This window comes from Pecten maximus, chromosome 15 (assembly GCF_902652985.1).
Source record: "Pecten maximus chromosome 15, xPecMax1.1, whole genome shotgun sequence".
In the NCBI taxonomy this organism is placed as follows: Eukaryota; Metazoa; Mollusca; class Bivalvia; order Pectinida; family Pectinidae; genus Pecten; species Pecten maximus.
The window spans coordinates 13,517,693-13,535,912 of record NC_047029.1 but is presented as its reverse complement, the minus strand read 5'-3'; the positions used below and the strand labels follow the sequence as shown (position 1 = coordinate 13,535,912).

Below are 18,220 nucleotides of genomic sequence, written 5' to 3'. Positions count from 1 at the left end.
CGTATATACAACCAGAATGATCATCTGTTCTGTTCGTTTGCTTCTTCAATAACTTACCGAGCAACAGGTTTATTTGTACACAGTACGATATCACCGCCACACGTGCAGGAAGTGGTGTAAAAATCAACTTCCGGGTCAAATTCTAAGGTCAAATAATCAACCGGTACAGTTGCTGACTCCAAAAATTGGTGAGTATGACTCTAATATCTAGATCTATATACTGAAATTATTCATATCCAATAGAAGCGTATCTTGTACTAGGTCGAGTGTAATCAGTGTGTAACAACCGCGGTAGGTGTATTTGATACAGTAATATTAGGTCATGCTTATTTCCCATGTTTGTACCCTGCATAGATCTAGTAGGCAAGTGTGTACGGACAGGTCGTGATAGTCTTGCACAAGTCCTTGTAGGATATATAATGAGTCCGTGATTATAATTGAAGCTTGTCTTAACAAAACGTCTGACTAAGACATGATATTAAATGTCAAGGAACAAGCATATATATATGTGATCTTATTATATTATTGCATTATACACAGTAGTAGGCCTTAATGGGATTTTAAACACTCATAAAATGCTTTCTCCAGAGAAAAAGAATTCCATCAAACATTAGTCCTATAACATAAGACTTTGAAGGTTCATATCGTAATTTTTTATGTTTATTATCGGATACTTACATTTTTTTATTTGTCGAACCTTGAAGACTTCGAAGTTCGACAAATAAGACAAATATAAATATAATCTGATAATAAACGTAAAAAAAAATCATATGAACCTTTGAAATCTTATATTATAGGACTATGCATACATCAAACGTCAAAATTGTAAGCTGGTAAGAGTTATCCCCCTATGAGTGCTGATATATATATATATACATACTCTATTAAATGTTCTAGCATGAAGGTAAAGTTTCTTATCTGAACTAAAATAGGATGTACCCGGTGACCATACACATACATCATAAAACATTTACAGAGAATTTTGGCTTTTTTCATCTTTATTTTTAAAAAATTACATGCAGAAAAATCTAATGTGTATTCTACAAGGCATCTGAGGTTAGATAACATATGAAGCAACTTCTTTAGAACTCCCAGATTAAGGCCCATCTCCAATCCATACAATGCCCCCTAGTGTCATCATAATTGAGTCGGGTATACACAAGCTACTTCAGAATGTGCATGTACTATATATATAAAGCAACTGGCCCAGACAATATTTCATTTAGAGCTCTTAAAGAATTAGCAACAGAGTTTAAATTACCCTAGCACTTTCCTTTTTTCCCCAAACATCTATATCCACAGGCAGTGACATAGACACATAATTACTGGGTAGTACCAGGTTCCAAGAAAAGGGGAAATTAAAAAAATCACAAAGTTTCAATTTTTTACCTTAAAGACACATTTTCCAAGTGAAAATAGTAAATGTTTAATATAGGAAAGCAAATCTGCAGGATTTGTGGATATCATTTATTGCCATAAAAGTGAAGGGAAATACAATATTTGATGGAATTTTACTGAAGTCTGAGAGGAAAAATGGAACAAAATCCTGGGAGGAAACCACCCATAAACAGTAGTGAAAAATGCATAGATTCTTCCCTGACATGGCTTCAGATTTGAATTCTCTACCAAACACAATTTATCCTAACCATGCATATTGCTCATCACATTGCCAGAAATTTTGATTTAAACAAATAAATTGATATTGCTTTATTAGATTTTCAATGGCCTTTGATAAACTGCCTAATTCTAGATTTCAATCAAAGCTCTATAGATCAATCCAGATAGTCTTCATATGTTTTCTTCTCTTAAGTAACAGACAGCAAAATCTGGTACTATAGTCATGGAACCTGCTCAGATAGTGTCCCTGTCCTCTTTGGGGTACACCGGGGACAGTTTTTGGTCCCTGTTCTTTCTAGGGTACAACAAGGGACAGCCATTGGCCCCTTTCCTCTCTGGGGTACGTCAGGGGACAGGTGGCTACTGTCTTCTCTGGGGTACACCAGGGGGCAGTCGTTGGCCCCCTTCCTCTCTTGGGTACACCAGGGGGCAGTTGTTGACCCCTGTCCTGTCTGGGATACACCAGGGGACAGTCATTGACCCCTGTCCTCTTTGAGGTACACCAGGGGACAATTGTTGGCCCCTGTTCTCTCTGGGGTACACCAGGGGACAATTGTTGGCCCCTGTTCTCTCTGGGGTACACCAGGGGACAGTTGTTGGCCCCTGTCTTCCCTGAGGTACACCAGGGGACAATTTCTGGCCCCCTGTCCTCTCTGAGGTACACAAGGGGACAATTGTTGGCCCCTGTTCTCTCTGGGGTACACCAGGGGACAGTCATTGACCCCTGTCCTCTTTGAGGTACACCAGGGGACAATTGTTGGCCCCTGTTCTCTCTGGGGTACACCAGGGGACAGTTGTTGGCCCCTGTCTTCCCTTAGGTACACCAGGGGACAATTTCTGGCCCCCTGTCCTCTCTGAGGTACACAAGGGGACAGTTGTTGACCCTTGTCCTGTCTGGGATACACCAGGGGACAGTCATTGACCCCTGTTCTCTTTGAGGTACACCAGGGGACAATTGTTTGCCCCTGTTCTCTCTGGGGTACACAAGGCGACAATTGTTGGCCCCTGTTCTCTCTGGGGTACACCAGGGGACAGTTGTTGGCCCCTGTCTTCCCTTAGGTACACCAGGGGACAATTTCTGGCCCCCTGTCCTCTCTGAGGTACACAAGGGGACAGTTGTTGACCCTTGTCCTGTCTGGGATACACCAGGGGACAGTCATTGACCCCTGTTCTCTTTGAGGTACACCAGGGGACAATTGTTTGCCCCTGTTCTCTCTGGGGTACACAAGGCGACAATTGTTGGCCCCTGTTCTCTCTGGGGTACACCAGGGGACAGTTGTTGGCCCCTGTCTTCCCTGAGGTACACCAGGGGACAATTGTTGGCCCCTGTTCTCTCTGGGGTACACCACGGGACAGTTGTTGGCCCCTGTCTTCCCTGAGGTACACCAGGGGACAGTTGTTGGCCCCTGTTCTCTCTGGGGTACACCAGGGGACAGTTGTTGGCCCCTGTCTTCCCTGAGGTACACCAGGGGACAATTTCTGGCCCCCTGTCCTCTCTAGGGTACACCAGGGGACATTTGTTGGCTCCCGTCCTCTCTGGGGTACACCAGGGGACATTTGTTGGCTCCTGTCCTCTCTGGGGTACACCAGGGGACAGTTGTTGGCTCCTGTCCTCTCTGGGGTACACCAGGGGACAGTTGTTGGCTCCTGTCCCCTCTGGGGTACACCAGGGGACAGTTGTTGGCCCCTGTCTTCCCTGAGGTACACCAGGGGACAATTTCTGGCCCCCTGTCCTCTCTGGGGTACACCAGGGGACAGTTGTTGGCTACTGTCCTCTCTGGGGTACACCAGGGGACAGTTGTTGGCTCCTGTCCTCTCTGGGGTACACCAGGGGACAGTTGTTATATGCAGAATATGACTAGAATATGCAGGTGTATGCTGGGACCCTGGTCATCTAGACTCTTGACCAACCTGACCTGATACCATAATTCTACTATACTGTGTGGTCAAATATAAGTGAGTAGAGTACATACAATTGTAGCCTGTCACCTGCTTGCCAACTCTAATCTTTTAAACTTAAATCAGTTTGCATTTGTTTTGTTTTTAGTTTGGAGGTGAAAAACCAGAAAGATGTTGTCTGTGAGGAGGGTCGTACATTATGTTCCCCGGAGATATATGGCCGTAGTGACAGGCTCAAATCCACAGGTCACACAGCCTCTCAACTATATTGGAGGGAAAAGAGTGGACCCAGTGCATTCACCAGACACCTTTAATCTCACATCTCCTGCGACAGGTATACATCTGATTCACAAGACACCTTCAGTCTCACATCTCCTGCTACACGTATCCTTCTATATCACTATACACCCTTAATCTCACATCTCCTGCCACAGGTATACGTCTGGTTCACTAGACACCTTGAATGTCACATCTACTGCCACAAGTATCTTTCTGGTTCACTAGACACCTTCAATCTTGCATCTACAGCCACAGATTTCTCTCTGGTTCACTAGACACCTTCAGTCTCACATAGATTTACTGCCATATGTATCACTCTGACTCATCAGACACTGTCAATCTCATATCTACTACCACAGGTATCTGTCTGGCTCATCAGAAACTGTCATTCCTATGTCAATTACCACAGGTAGCTCTCTGACCCACAAGGGCTTGGCATGTTCCTGTGACTCAGAATAAAAAACAAATCCTAGGGTCTGATCCCTAGATCACTTAATGTCCTGTGCTATGGCCCAGTAGACCCCCCCCCCCCCCATCTCAGCCTATTGTCACAGGTATCTCTCTGCCAGCACGCTAAGCACTTTTAGTATCACATCTCTACCTAACCAAACAAATTCACTGATCCATCCCAAGTCACAAGTATATATCAAACCTATTTCACACCTTCAGTTCTAAATATTTCCTTATAAAACCGTTTTAAAAGCCTGCTATACAGTACTTAGGCAGCTTTACCTGTAATCTCATATCTTCACAATATTCTTTAGCTCACCAAACACCTTTCAATTTCACATTTCAAATTACAGGTGTCAGCCTGGTTTACCATATGTAAAAATTCAGTCTTACAGCATTAATTACAGGTAAATATAGGCACAGTCAATATTGCATGACCATTACCAATAGCTTGCTACATGTAGCTCACTCAACCCTCAGATTTTCTAGTTAATGACATTGTCGACGAAATCAACTCTCTGAATTGTGGAACGAGTATAAATGGACAAAATCTAGCAATATTACTATATGCAGATGACATTGCATTAATTGCTGAAGATGAAATAAGTCTACAAAAAATGTTGGATGTTGTTAACTCCTGGTGTCGCAAGTGGAGGATGTCTATAAATACTGAAAAAACCAAAGTTTTACACTTCAGGGGAAAAAATTCACCCAGATCAAACTACATATTTAAGTGTGGAGATCAATGTATTGATTACGAAACCTCGTACCGTTATCTAGGATTAACGTTTAATGAATTTATGGACTTCAAATATACAGTACAAAATATTACTAAATCAGCGAGCAGGGCACTATCTGCTTTATATACTAAGTTCCTTTCAAGTGGAGGTTTTTCCTTTGATGTATTTGAAAAATTATATTGTAACCTCGTGAAACCTGTACTCTACTACGGTGCTGGAATATGGGGAATATCGAAATGGACACATGTGAAAAATATACAGAATAAGGCGTGTAGATTATTTCTAGGATCTTCGAAAAACTCTTCAAATACAGCGAGTCGAGGCGATATGGGATTCATGTCGACACATCACAAGCAAATTATTGAAGTACTACGTCTACGACTACATGGTGCGGAAGAACCCCGTTTAACTAAAACTATATATAATGCTACAGAACATATTGCTAACTCTCGGGGAAGAAAATGTGACACTATTATACACAGTTTTGGATTATCTGATGTAATGAACAGTCAACGCTCGACTAAATGTAAACTTCGTGATATTAAGCGTATATTGGATATTCGAGACCAGATAGATTGGAGAATATGATCTTTTTAATGATAGTAACCGTGTAAATGGTAATAAGTACCTACTGCCTATATAAAAATGAAATTAGTACAAGTTTTTATGTTAAAAATATTAGAAATAGATCACACAGAAGAATTTTAACTAATTTTAGAAGTGGTGCTCTGCCATTAGCTATAGAAACGGGTAGATACGCCAGGCCAATAATTCCTTTACAAGAAAGGAAATGTATATATTGTACATCAAATCGTGTTGAGGATGAAACTCACTTTTTTATTGATTGCGATTTTTACTCTGACTTGAGACTTTTAGTTTTTTTATGCAGAAGCTAATTTACAGAATTTTAATGCTTTAAACAGCAAAGATAAATTAATATTTCTTATGAAAGAAGATAATTTGCAAAAAGATGTCGCCAGGTTATTGTTTGATATGTACCAAAGAAGACAAAACTTTTTATCAATAAGTCTTAATATTAATTGACTCTCAAGATTTTACTGTAGTAGTGTCTCATAAGCCAAATATGGCTGGGTTTTGATGCATTTTAACGTTTTTAATGAAATGATGCTTGTATTTTATGTATATTTTATGTATCAATACGTGACACTCTAATAAACATATCTGAATCTGAATCTGCTACATGTAGCTCACTCACCCCTCAGATTTTCTAGTTCACTAGACATAGCTCAGTATCAGATCTTTAGACAAACATTATCTAAAGCTCACAGAAAGGTTTCAATCTCACATCAACTTTAATTTATATACTTGAAGGTATGAGATTGAAATTGTTCAGTGAGCTGAAGATAATGTACTTCTGAAGATGTGATATTGACAGTGAGCTGAAGATAATGTATGTCTGAAGATGTGATATTGACAGTGAGCTGAAGATTATGTATTTCTGAAGGTGTGATATTGACAGTGAGTTTAAGATAATGTATGTCTGTATGTGTGATATTGACAGTGAGCTGAAGATAATGTATGTCTGTATGTGTGATATCGACAGTGAGTTTAAGATAATGTATGTCTGAAGATGTGATATTGACAGTGAGTTTAAGATAATGTATGTCTGAAGATGTGATATTGACAGTGAGCTGAAGATAATGTATGTCTGTATGTGTGATATTGACAGTGAGTTTAAGATAATGTATGTCTGAAGATGTGATATTGACAGTGAGCTGAAGATTATGTATTTCTGAAGGTGTGATATTGACAGTGAGTTTAAGATAATGTATGTCTGAAGATGTGATATTGACAGTGAGCTGAAGATAATGTATGTCTGTAGATGTGATATTGACAGTGAGCTTAAGATAATGTATGTCTGAAGATGTGATATTGACAGTGAGCTAAAGATAATGTATGTCTGAAGATGTGATATTGACAGTGAGCTGAAGATAATGTATGTCTGAAGATGTGATATTGACAGTGAGTTTAAGATAATGTATGTCTGAAGATGTGATATTGACAAGAGAGCTGAAGATTATGTATGTCATAAGATGTGCTATTGACAGTGATCTGAAGATAATGTATATCTGAAGATGTGATATTGACAGTGAGCTGAAGATAATGTATGTCTGAAGATGTGATATTGACAGTGAGCTGAAGATAATGTATGTCTGAAGATGTGATATTGACAGTGAGCTGAAGATAATGTATGTCTGAAGATGTGATATTGACAGTGAGCTGAAGATAATGTATGTCTGAAGATGTGATATTGACAGTGAGCTTAAGATAATGTATGTCTGAAGATGTGATATTGACAGTGAGTTTAAGATAATGTATGTCTGTAGATGTGATATTGACAGTGAGCTGAAGATAATGTATGTCTGAAGATGTGATATTGACAGTGAGCTTAAGATTATGTATGTCTGAAGATATGATATTGACAGTGAGCTAAAGATAATGTATGTCTGAAGATGTGATATTGACAGTGAGCTAAAGATAATGTATGTCTGAAGATGTGATATTGACAGTGAGTTTAAGATAATGTATGTCTGAAGATGTGATATTGACAGTGAGCTTAAGATAATGTATGTCTGAAGATGTGATATTGACAGTGAACTGAAGATTATGTATGTCTGAAGATGTGATATTGACAGTGAGCTAAAGATAATGTATGTCTGAAGATATGATATTGACAGTGAGCTAAAGATAATGTATGTCTGAAGATGTGATATTGACAGTGAGTTTAAGATAATGTATGTCTGAAGATGTGATATTGACAGTGAGTTAAGATAATGTATGTCTGAAGATGTGATATTGACAGTGAGTTTAAGATAATGTATGTCTGAAGATGTGATATTGACAGTGAGTTTAAGATAATGTATGTCTGTAGATGTGATATTGACAGTGAGCTGAAGATAATGTATTTCTGTAGATGTGATATTGACAGTGAGCTGAAGATAATGTATGTCTGAAGATGTGATATCGACAGTGAGCTAAAGATAATGTATGTCTGTAGATGTGATATTGACAGTGAGCTAAAGATAATGTATGTCTGTAGATGTGATATTGACAGTGAGCTGAAGATAATGTATGTCTGAAGATGTGATATTGACAGTGAGCTGAAGATAATGTATGTCTGAAGATGTGATATTGACAGTGAGTTTAAGATAATGTATGTCATAAGATGTGATATTGACAGTGAGCTAAAGATAATGTATGTCTGAAGATGTGATATTGACAGTGAGCTGAAGATAATGTATGTCCTAAGATGTGATATTGACAGTGAGCTAAAGATAATGTATGTCTGCAGATGTGATATTGACAGTGAGCTAAAGATAATGTATGTCCTAAGATGTGATATTGACAGTGAGCTGAAGATAATGTATGTCTAAGTACTTCTGACTCCTCTACTGTAGGGGAGGTACTCAGACCTGTGGGTAGAGAGTTATGTGTGTTTCTGTAGTTCTAACTCCTCTACTGTAGGGGAGGTACTCAGACCTGTGGGTAGAGAGTTATGTTTGTTTCTATACTTCTGACTCCTCTACTGTAGGGGAGGTACTCAGACCTGTGGGTAGAGAGTTATGTGTGTTTCTATACTTCTAACTCCTCTACTGTAGGTGAGGTACTCAGACCTGTGGGTAGAGAGTTATGTTTGTTTCTATACTTCTGACTCCTCTACTGTAGGTGAGGTACTCAGACCTGTGGGTAGAGAGTTATGTGTGTTTCTGTAGTTCTGACTCCTCTACTGTAGGTGAGGTACTCAGACCTGTGGGTAGAGAGTTATGTTTGTTTCTATACTTCTAACTCCTCTACTGTAGGTGAGGTACTCAGACCTGTGGGTAGAGAGTTATGTGTGTTTCTGTAGTTCTAACTCCTCTACTGTAGGTGAGGTACTCAGACCTGTGGGTAGAGAGTTATGTTTGTTTCTATACTTCTAACTCCTCTACTGTAGGTGAGGTACTCAGACCTGTGGGTAGAGAGTTATGTGTGTTTCTATACTTCTGACTCCTCTACTGTAGGGGAGGTACTCAGACCTGTGGGTAGAGAGTTATGTTTGTTTCTATACATCTAACTCCTCTACTGTAGGGGAGGTACTCAGACCTGTGGGTAGAGAGTTATGTTTGTTTCTATACATCTAACTCCTCTACTGTAGGGGAGGTACTCAGACCTGTGGGTAGAGAGTTATGTTTGTTTCTATACTTCTGACTCCTCTACTGTAGGTGAGGTACTCAGACCTGTGGGTAACACTGGCAGTACGGATGTTGATGAGGCTGTGTTGGCAGCTCAGGATGCCTTTAAAACCTGGTCAAAGATTTCTGGTTTTGAGCGGGGCGCAATACTGAAGAAAGCTGCCAATATAATCAGGGTAGGTCTTCAGCTGTTAGGTGTGCATACACATTATTAGCTGCAAGTGTGAGAGTAATCTCCCCTTATTTTCAGGCAAATATTGTTTTATGGTATGATAGCCTCATTTCCAGTATTTTGTAGTTTTCGCCAGATGTTGAGATTGACTATTTTGAAGTTGTTGGACTATGTCAGTTGGATATTTCATGTACATTAAACCTGACCAGTATTTTTTGTATGAATTTGGATCAACTATTGATGTAATTGTCATCTAACTGTATTTCTGGTGTTAATTATATATAATTACAAATGTACATGTGTGTGGAATAAGTTGTTTCAGTGGTAACTGAAATTCTTGGTGATAACTTTGTGATGTATTTAGCTTATACAATATTGTTTTGCGTCCATCAGTCACTTTGCCAAATCTGTGTTGATTGTAAGTGGAATAAGATAACATGTTTCAGCATTAATCACCGTTCCCGGTGATGTACATAACATTTTACACTTGTTTTGCTGAATGTGCTGTATAGGAGAGGGCAGAAGAGATGGCAAGAACAGAAGTTCTGGATACAGGAAAACCTATCTGGGAGGCTAGGTACGACATTGAAGGGTGTACTGATACTATCGACTATTATGGCGGACTGGCCGCGAAAATAGCAGGTGAAAATACCCTACGTTTGTTTTATTTCTCAAGTTCACCTTCAAAGAAGAGTTTTATAATGCTGTTCTGTTGTAAGAATTGATGCCTTTCCTCTAAAATTACTGTAAACATTTTAATTTTAGCGGCATTTTTATTTTTGCTGCTGAAGCATTATGCTAAACATTTTTGTGCTGAGAGCAGTTTCTGTCTTCGCTCTAATAGCAAAATACAGCTGGTGTGACAATTCATTATTTTGTTGCAGGTAAATCTGTTAGACTTTATAATACACTGATTAAACATTGAGTATACTGAAATAATTGTTTATACCTCCAAAATATCCCAAAGTACTGGTAGCATTCAAGGGAAAACGAAACTCTCATCAAATATTGCTGTGTTATACACAGTAACTGATTAAATCCAACTTCATTACAGGAGAGTACCAACAGTTAGCCAATGGGAGCTTTGCTTACACAATCAAGGAGCCCCTGGGTGTAGTAGGAGGAATCGGGGCCTGGAATTACCCGTTTCAGATGGCTGCCTGGAAGTCATCCCCAGCCCTAGCAGCAGGCAACACCATGATATTCAAACCCTCACCACTAACACCTCTCACGGCTGTCATGTTGGCAGAAATCTACTCAGAGGCAGGACTTCCTCACGGCTGTTTTAATGTCATCCAGGTCAGTTATCGTGTCAAACTCATAACAGCTTTGTCTGCCAGGTCAGTTATCGTGTCAAACTCATAACAGCTTTGTCATCCAGAAAAATTACCAATTTAAGCTCATAACAGCTTTGTCCTCGAGGTAATTTAACCTCATAACAGCTTTGTCATCCAGAAAAATTACCAATTTAACCTCATAACAGCTTTGTCTACCAGGTAAATTACCAATTTAACCTCATAACAGCTTTGTCTACCAGGTAAATTACCAAATTTGGCATCAAGATAAAATATCTGCTATAAATTGAAGTACAACATCGCTTAAATATTTTGCCGCATTTTGGCCGCAACACATTTTTGCCGTATGAACAAAACCTCAATGCAAAAATGTAGATGGTAACTTACAGATTAAATATTCAAAAAATCAAGAATGAGAATGTTTTCAATATGATTCAGTGTAACTCAATGTTCAGTGTTTTATTGTAAAAAGAGTTTGTATTTTGATTCTTTTACAACATGGATTGTTATAGGGTGAAGGAGAAACCGGACAGTTGCTAAGCAACCACACAGGTGTGTCCAAGATGACATTTACAGGGAGTGTTCAGACTGGCAGCAAGATCATGGAAGCATGTGCCAAGGTAAAACACATCAGATTGAGTTCACACGAACCACTAATAAAAATTATCATAAAATGACAGAAAAAAGTTCTGTCAACTTATGTTAATCATTCTTGGTTAGAAGTCTCAACTGGAGAGGACCCAGAGAAAACTCACATGACAGTTGACCTCATACCTTCTTACTTCCTTTAGGGGAAAAGGGTATGTCTTTTCCACTGTGTAGCCTAACTATAATATAAGGCTGTAACATGCAATATGTACTACATAATTATGATTTTATATCAATATGGAAGAAAAGTTTAGGAAGAACGCAGAATCTCTTACAATTTATTACAATTTTAAGTGGAAATGAGGGAGACTCTCAAAAAACAAGAAAATGTATTCATGATCATTTGAAATAGGTATTGATGTCGCAAGCATCTTAATCTGAATCCCATTAGTCTTTGAGCCATTTGGCCACGGCATTCAGCCCTGCCAAGTTCCACTCACTCCTCTCACTTTTGATAATATCTTTGATCCTGAAGACATATTTAGGACACTTTATTCCCCTATGTTGGAAGATTTAGTTATACATATGTTATAGGAAAGGTAGAATGCGACAACCTGACTTCGACTGAATCCCAGGAACTCTTTGTTTGTTTGTTTGCTGAGTTTATCCCCATGTGAACAGCCAGGTTCATTTTGAGGCAGGTCTCCTTGTAGTAGTTGGTGACTACCTCACTTAACAACATATGAGAGGCCCATTGCATGCCATCCGGAGCAATTAGGGTAAAGTTTCTCGCCTATAGTCACAACCATGACAGCACAGAGCAGCCCGTTTCTCAGCTTCCCAACAAACACAAACTGACACAGGTAGGGAGTGTCAAACGAAAAACCTCAGATTTTCACCTGAGCTATCGTGGCCCCCATGGATCATTTTGCTCAGTATAGTTCACCTACACACTCATAGGCATTTGAATGTAATGTTACTTTGGTTGCTTCCTATAAAGCAGGTTCGTTGTTCGTGTGAAATATTAAATCTAAGTAAGATCTAATTCCTGATTGGTCACAGGCAAATGTTTGGGCTAAAGTGTCATTAGGGACTTTTTCCCAGGGGAAGTCTTTCAAAAGCTCAACTGATGGAGCAGGTCTCTGAAAGATATTAATGTCACGAAATGTTTCATTTCAGCATACTTGGCAGATTTGGTCAGTGATTTGATTTTGTATCAATTCAATGATGTACTATCTTTTCAGCAAATCCATCATGTAACGTTGGAGCTGGGAGGAAAATCTCCGTGCATAATCTTCGATGACAGCGATTTGGACAGTGCAGTGACTGGAGCCATGCTGGCAAACTTCCTCAACCAAGGACAGGTAAGAAATCAGTGATAAACTTCCTCAACCAAGGACAGGTAAGAAATGCATAGATCAATCAATTTCCTCAACCAAAGGACAGGTAAGAAATCATGTGATCAACTTTGTTCTGTATGGGCAGGTAAGTACAGCCAATGGCCAGTCAACAAAATCTGACCAAAGGTCAAAGTTACTGTATGTGTCAAAGGTCAAAATTTTTGATGATGAAATGTTGGTAAATCTATATCTATTGTCTGATTGTATGATGCAATCATGTCTCATGTCCTTTACCCGAGGTCAAATTTAAAGCAAAGATTAAACAAAAGTTTGGAATATTCTTATCTTTATTCAGGGGATGTTGTATGAATGTTATATAAATACATCGACTAAGCATTGATGTATCATGTCTAGACATTGTGCTGTAGAAGGCTACAATAAATTCAGCATACTTTGCAGTGTTGATTTCTTCCCCTTTCTGCCAGGATTTTGTTTTTGCAGTGTTAATTTTTTGCCCTATTCTGCCAGGATTTTGTTTTCACAGTTTTAATTTCTTTCCTTTTCTACCCGGATGTTTTTACTTTAGGTGTGCTCCAATGGGACAAGAGTCTTTGTACAAGACAGTGTGATGAAACCATTCCTGGAAAAGTTGGTGGAACGAACTAAGGCGATGAAAATAGGTGATCCAAATGATGAGGATACGACTGTGGGGGCCACGATCAGCCCAGAACAGGCCAGCAAGACTCTACAGTACATCGACATCGCACAAACTGAGGTATTTATCAAAGTAAAAGCTCCTTTCTTAGGTAGCAATTCCAAAAACAAAGATTCAGAAAAGACCACCGTATATAGACATCTCTAAAACAAAGTATTTACTGATACAAAAACTCATACAGTAGACCTTCTAAAAGGACATAGACATCATTTTGGCCTGTGTAACAGTTGTATATTGTAAGGTATTGAGTTTGTGTTGTGGGGAGCCAAGGGTACTGAGTTTGTGTTGTAGGGACCTAAGGGTACTGAGTTTGTGTTGTATGGAGCTAAGGGTACTGAGTTTGTGTTGTAGGGAGCTAAGGGTACTGAGTTTGTGTTGTAGAGAGCTAAGGGTACTGAGTTTGTGTTGTAGGGAGCTAAGGGTACTGAGTTTGTGTTGTAGGGAGCTAAGGGTACCGAGTTTGTGTTGTAGAGAGCTAAAAGTACTGAGTTTTTGTTGTATGGAGCTAAGGGTACTGAGTTTGTGTTGTAGGGAGCTAAAAGTACTGAGTTTGTGTTGTAGGGAGCTAAGGGTACTGAGTTTGTGTTGTAGGGAGCTAAGGGTACCGAGTTTGTGTTGTAGGGACCTAAGGGTACTGAGTTTTTGTTGTATGGAGCTAAGGGTACTGAGTTTGTGTTGTAGGGAGCTAAGGGTACTGAGTTTGTGTTGTAGGGAGCTAAGGGTACTGAGTTTGTGTTGTATGGAGCTAAGGGTACTGAGTTTGTGTTGTAGGGAGCTAAGGGTACCGAGTTTGTGTTGTATGGAGCTAAGGGTACTGAGTTTGTGTTGTATGGAGCTAAGGGTACTGAGTGTGTGTTGTAGAGAGCTAAGGGTACCGAGTTTGTGTTGTATGGAGCTAAGGGTACCAAGTTTGTGTTGTAGGGACCTAAGGGTACTGAGTTTGTGTTGTAGGGAGCTAAGGGTACTGAGTGTGTGTTGTAGAGAGCTAAGGGTACTGAGTTTGTGTTGTAGGGAGCTAAGGGTACTGAGTTTGTGTTGTAGGGAGCTAAGGGTACTGAGTTTTTGTTGTAGAGAGCTAAGGGTACTGAGTTTGTGTTGTAGGGACCTAAGGGTACTGAGTTTTTGTTGTAGAGAGCTAAGATATTGAGTTTGCGTTGTAGGGTGCTCATATCCTGTATGGAGGTAAACGTGTTACTCCCAGTGCCAGTCTAGCTGGGGGCTACTACATCCAACCCTGTATACTGACGAATTGCCAAGACAACATGCGAGTGGTCAAGGAGGAGGTGTTTGGAAGTGTAATGTCGGTCCTCAGCTTCTCAAGTGAAGAAGAGGTCATTGCCCGAGCCAACGACACAGAATTTGGTCTGGCAGGAGGAGTCTTTACAAAGTATGCAGTATGGTTAAACATTATAGATACACACATTTAAAATATCTCTGATGTTCATGATTAATAATTGATTACATCCCTTTTTTGTATTTTGATACCATTGACTTAATATTTAACACTGTCCATGAATAGCTAAGAGAGATTACTCTCAAGTATCACTATCGCATTTCGACCATACTATTAGTACTATGATTTTACGTATTTATTTTACACTGTAAAAATTAAAAGACTTAATCTGTATGGTACAAAATACTTTTTGTACATTTTCTTGTTAATTTTGATTAAATTTGTACATGTATATATTCTTAATTTCAGTAATTTACAGCGGGCCCACCGAGTGGCAAGCAGTCTGGAGGCGGGCTCTCTCTACGTCAACACCTACAATGTTTACCCCGTTGGTGTGCCTTTTGGCGGCTACAAGAAATCAGGAATCGGCCGTGAAAATGGACCAGACACATTGGACTATTACACACAAATCAAGTCTGTTTATGTAGAAATGGGGCCAGTGGAGGCACCCTTCTGAAGGACCAGATTGATGTAGTGCAAGTCATTGGGTAGAAAGGAATCAAGTTGGAGTCGGATCAGAACAGGGTTACAGCCTAAGAGAGGAGACATGATGTAAAAAGCTGGACCAGAACTTGGGTATAACCTAAAGGGCAGTCTGATGTTGGCCTGGACTAAATACTCAGTAAATCATCGTTGAAATCCAAGTTAATTTCTCAATAGGTTATTTCCTCTGCAGCAGTTTTACATGAATTTTGAGGATGCTTAAAAGTGGGATCCTTACAATAAAACATATATCATTATTTCCTGATAAAAATCAGGATTTATTGTATTCATATAAAAATATTGAAATTAGTCAATTTGAAATTTGAAATGAGCAATCTTTGATATTCCAGATTAGGTATTCAGAGCTATTTCATATCGATAATATAGGTGATGGCGTATGAATTAATGGCCTAATTATATCGAGCATTGGCCAACAGGACAGAAACTTTGTGATCAGTGGAGGACAGAGAAATGTTCCAGCATAGACGTTGATATTTATTTTGAAAATGTAGGTCAACATTTAATGTGGAATGTTATCCACTTCTGGTTGTTAACATATACATGTACATGTATATGGCTTTGAAGCATTATATTGTCTTCAGAAAGTTCATCGTGAAATATGCTGGACATTTTGTTGAGCTCGACCACAAGCTCGAGCACATGTACTTGTGGTGTGAAAAAACGGTGAACTTCACTACATTCCGAACTACTAATTAGACATTCTAGTGAGCAAATGGCGTTTGACAATCAATGTGCATGACATATTTCAAATGTGTTTGATATATATCTGTGATAATTATCCAAGATTTATCATGGGGATTAAATCCATCAACGATATATCTGTAATAAATATCCAAGATTTATCATGAGGATTAAATCAATCAACCATTGGCAATCACAAACTTGTACACAGAAACTTTTATAACAGAACAATGGACATGACATATACTTATGTGGGCTGATATCACCAAGGATCATCGATAAAAATGATAATTCAGACAAACTTGCCCTAAAAGTCACCTCTATAACAAAACAGTGTCTATAAATAAAATCTGACTAAAATGTTATGTTTCTGCTAACTTGTGTGTCCTTTAGGCAAGTCTGACTGTATCCTGGGATTTTGTTGTCCCTTTACAGTTACATAAACTCAATAGCCATCTAAATGAATATTAGACCCAACACTGAACTCTCTTTTTGGTCTTGAGTTGGGGTAATATTTTGTTGTTGTTAATTAACAGCAAACAGAAGAGGATGTATCCGTATTCAAGTGACACTTTTTTCTTTTCACGTAGACAACTTGTCAGTGATTTGGTGAAATCCCTAGTTATTAAACATAATTAACCTTTCACCCCTACTGAGCATATTGGACTTCAAATGATAAATGAATGGCCGAGTCCACTAAAGTTTCTTAGGGTTGAAATGTTTAAGCAACTACCGATTCATACACACCATACATCTGTATGGAAATATAATATCCAACATTTCATAGACACAAGTAACTGTTAAGACCTTTCAAATTAGTAAGCATTTCTTACACATATTACATATACATGTACATACACACCATGATTTTTTAACTAGGACTTTCATATTAAACATTTCATTCATTAATATACATGGTATGTATAGTTCTCAAATCATCATTTTATATATACATACAGAAGCAAATATGCTTAGCCTAAGTGTACATGAGTGTGTGTGTTTCGTTCATTTTTTCATTTTCATCCGAGAGGTCATTTTAAACAATGAAATAAAAAAAATGAAAATACTGAAAAAATGAAAATACTAGTCGTGTAATTTTTTATGAAAAAGAAATCAAGGAAGTAAGGTAAATACTAACGACAAAAAACGACTGAAGCTTTAAAAACATCACACCAAAACGTATTTTGCAATTATTATGACACATACGTAGGTAATCATTTCCACAGTTAATTATATTTATATTCATTTGTTACATTGGAAGGAAGGTCTGTAAGATGTTTGAGCTTGATCAGCCCAAGGAAACTCGAGTTATCGCACGGAAACACATTCTATTTAAAGTAACAGTGACCTTGACCTTTAACATTCGGACTTAAATTGCAATCTTAGGGCAAATTTGTTGCAAATAAACTGGTTTAGGTTTGGGTTTATGGTTTAAACCTGGTTTTCAAAACGGTTTGTAAACTAAAACTGGTTTGCTCTTGAGAAACAAATGCGAAATTCTAGTTTTCAATATGGTGTCTTTGGGAGAAAAAGCTTCAGAGCAGTATTTGAAACGTTAATACCTCCTGAACGCACAAAAATTCCCCGAATCCCAAATTATGTTGAAGACATACTTCCACAATTCAATGACAGGGAAACGCATGCAGTTCTAGCAGACTGTCTTTCAAACACAAGGGAAAACTGTCATACCAATGGGAAAACAATTATTAATATTTATAATTAATATTTTATTTGTCCAGTCAAATGACACTACAAGCCATAGCTGGCAAGTTTGGAGCACGTAACGCACTTCAAGAGCACATTCTGCATGTGTGTTGACAACATTCGCCATCTTGTTTTCAGAAACGAAACCTTCCAAACCACAACCGGTGGTGGTTTGAATGGTTTAATAAACTAGTTTAGGTTTATCAGAAACAAATGAATGAACCGGTTTCAGTTTAAATGTGGTTTGAAACTGGTTTACTCAACAAATGGAAAGTTTACAGAACCGGTTCGAAACTAAAACTGGTTTTAGGAGAACAAATTCGCCCTTAAGCAAGCCCCTTTGGGAAGAAAGGTTTGTATTTAGTTTGGGCTAGATCAGTCGAAGGAAATTTGAGTTAAGGCACAGAAACTAATTTTCTATTTTTAGTAACAGTGACCTTTGACCTTCAGGTATGAAAAGCAATCCCATGCAAGCACCTTTGGTATGGATGTCTGTATGAAGTTTGGGTTTGATCAGCCCAAGGAAACTTGAGTTATCTCACGGAAACCTCGTGTGGACAAAGCCAACATTGTGACCCTATAATGTCTGC

General features: G+C 38.7%; 2 protein-coding genes across 4 annotated transcripts in view; one reads left to right on the top strand and one right to left on the bottom strand.

The window, feature by feature from the left end:
• LOC117344027 (beta-galactosidase-1-like protein 2) overlaps positions 1-156 on the bottom strand; it is a 30,315-nt gene extending 30,159 nt beyond the window's left edge. The window contains exon 1 of one of the 3 annotated variants that reach the window (XM_033906622.1): positions 58-156. The gene's annotated coding sequence lies outside the window, so the exon portion shown is untranslated. Of the gene's footprint in view, positions 1-53 lie in introns of all 3 variants that reach the window. The other 2 variants (XM_033906625.1, XM_033906623.1) reach the window with 2 other exon arrangements.
• On the top strand, positions 95-17,007 carry LOC117344030 (4-trimethylaminobutyraldehyde dehydrogenase-like). The gene is made up of 10 exons (XM_033906627.1): positions 95-188; positions 3,665-3,850; positions 9,209-9,354; positions 9,863-9,992; positions 10,405-10,649; positions 11,158-11,265; positions 12,478-12,597; positions 13,160-13,348; positions 14,449-14,675; positions 14,991-17,007. Exons 2-10 carry the CDS (start codon positions 3,688-3,690, stop codon positions 15,196-15,198), a joined length of 1,536 nt encoding a protein of 511 aa, XP_033762518.1. The 5' UTR covers positions 95-188; positions 3,665-3,687; the 3' UTR covers positions 15,199-17,007.
• The last annotated feature ends 1,213 nt before the right edge of the window (positions 17,008-18,220 follow it).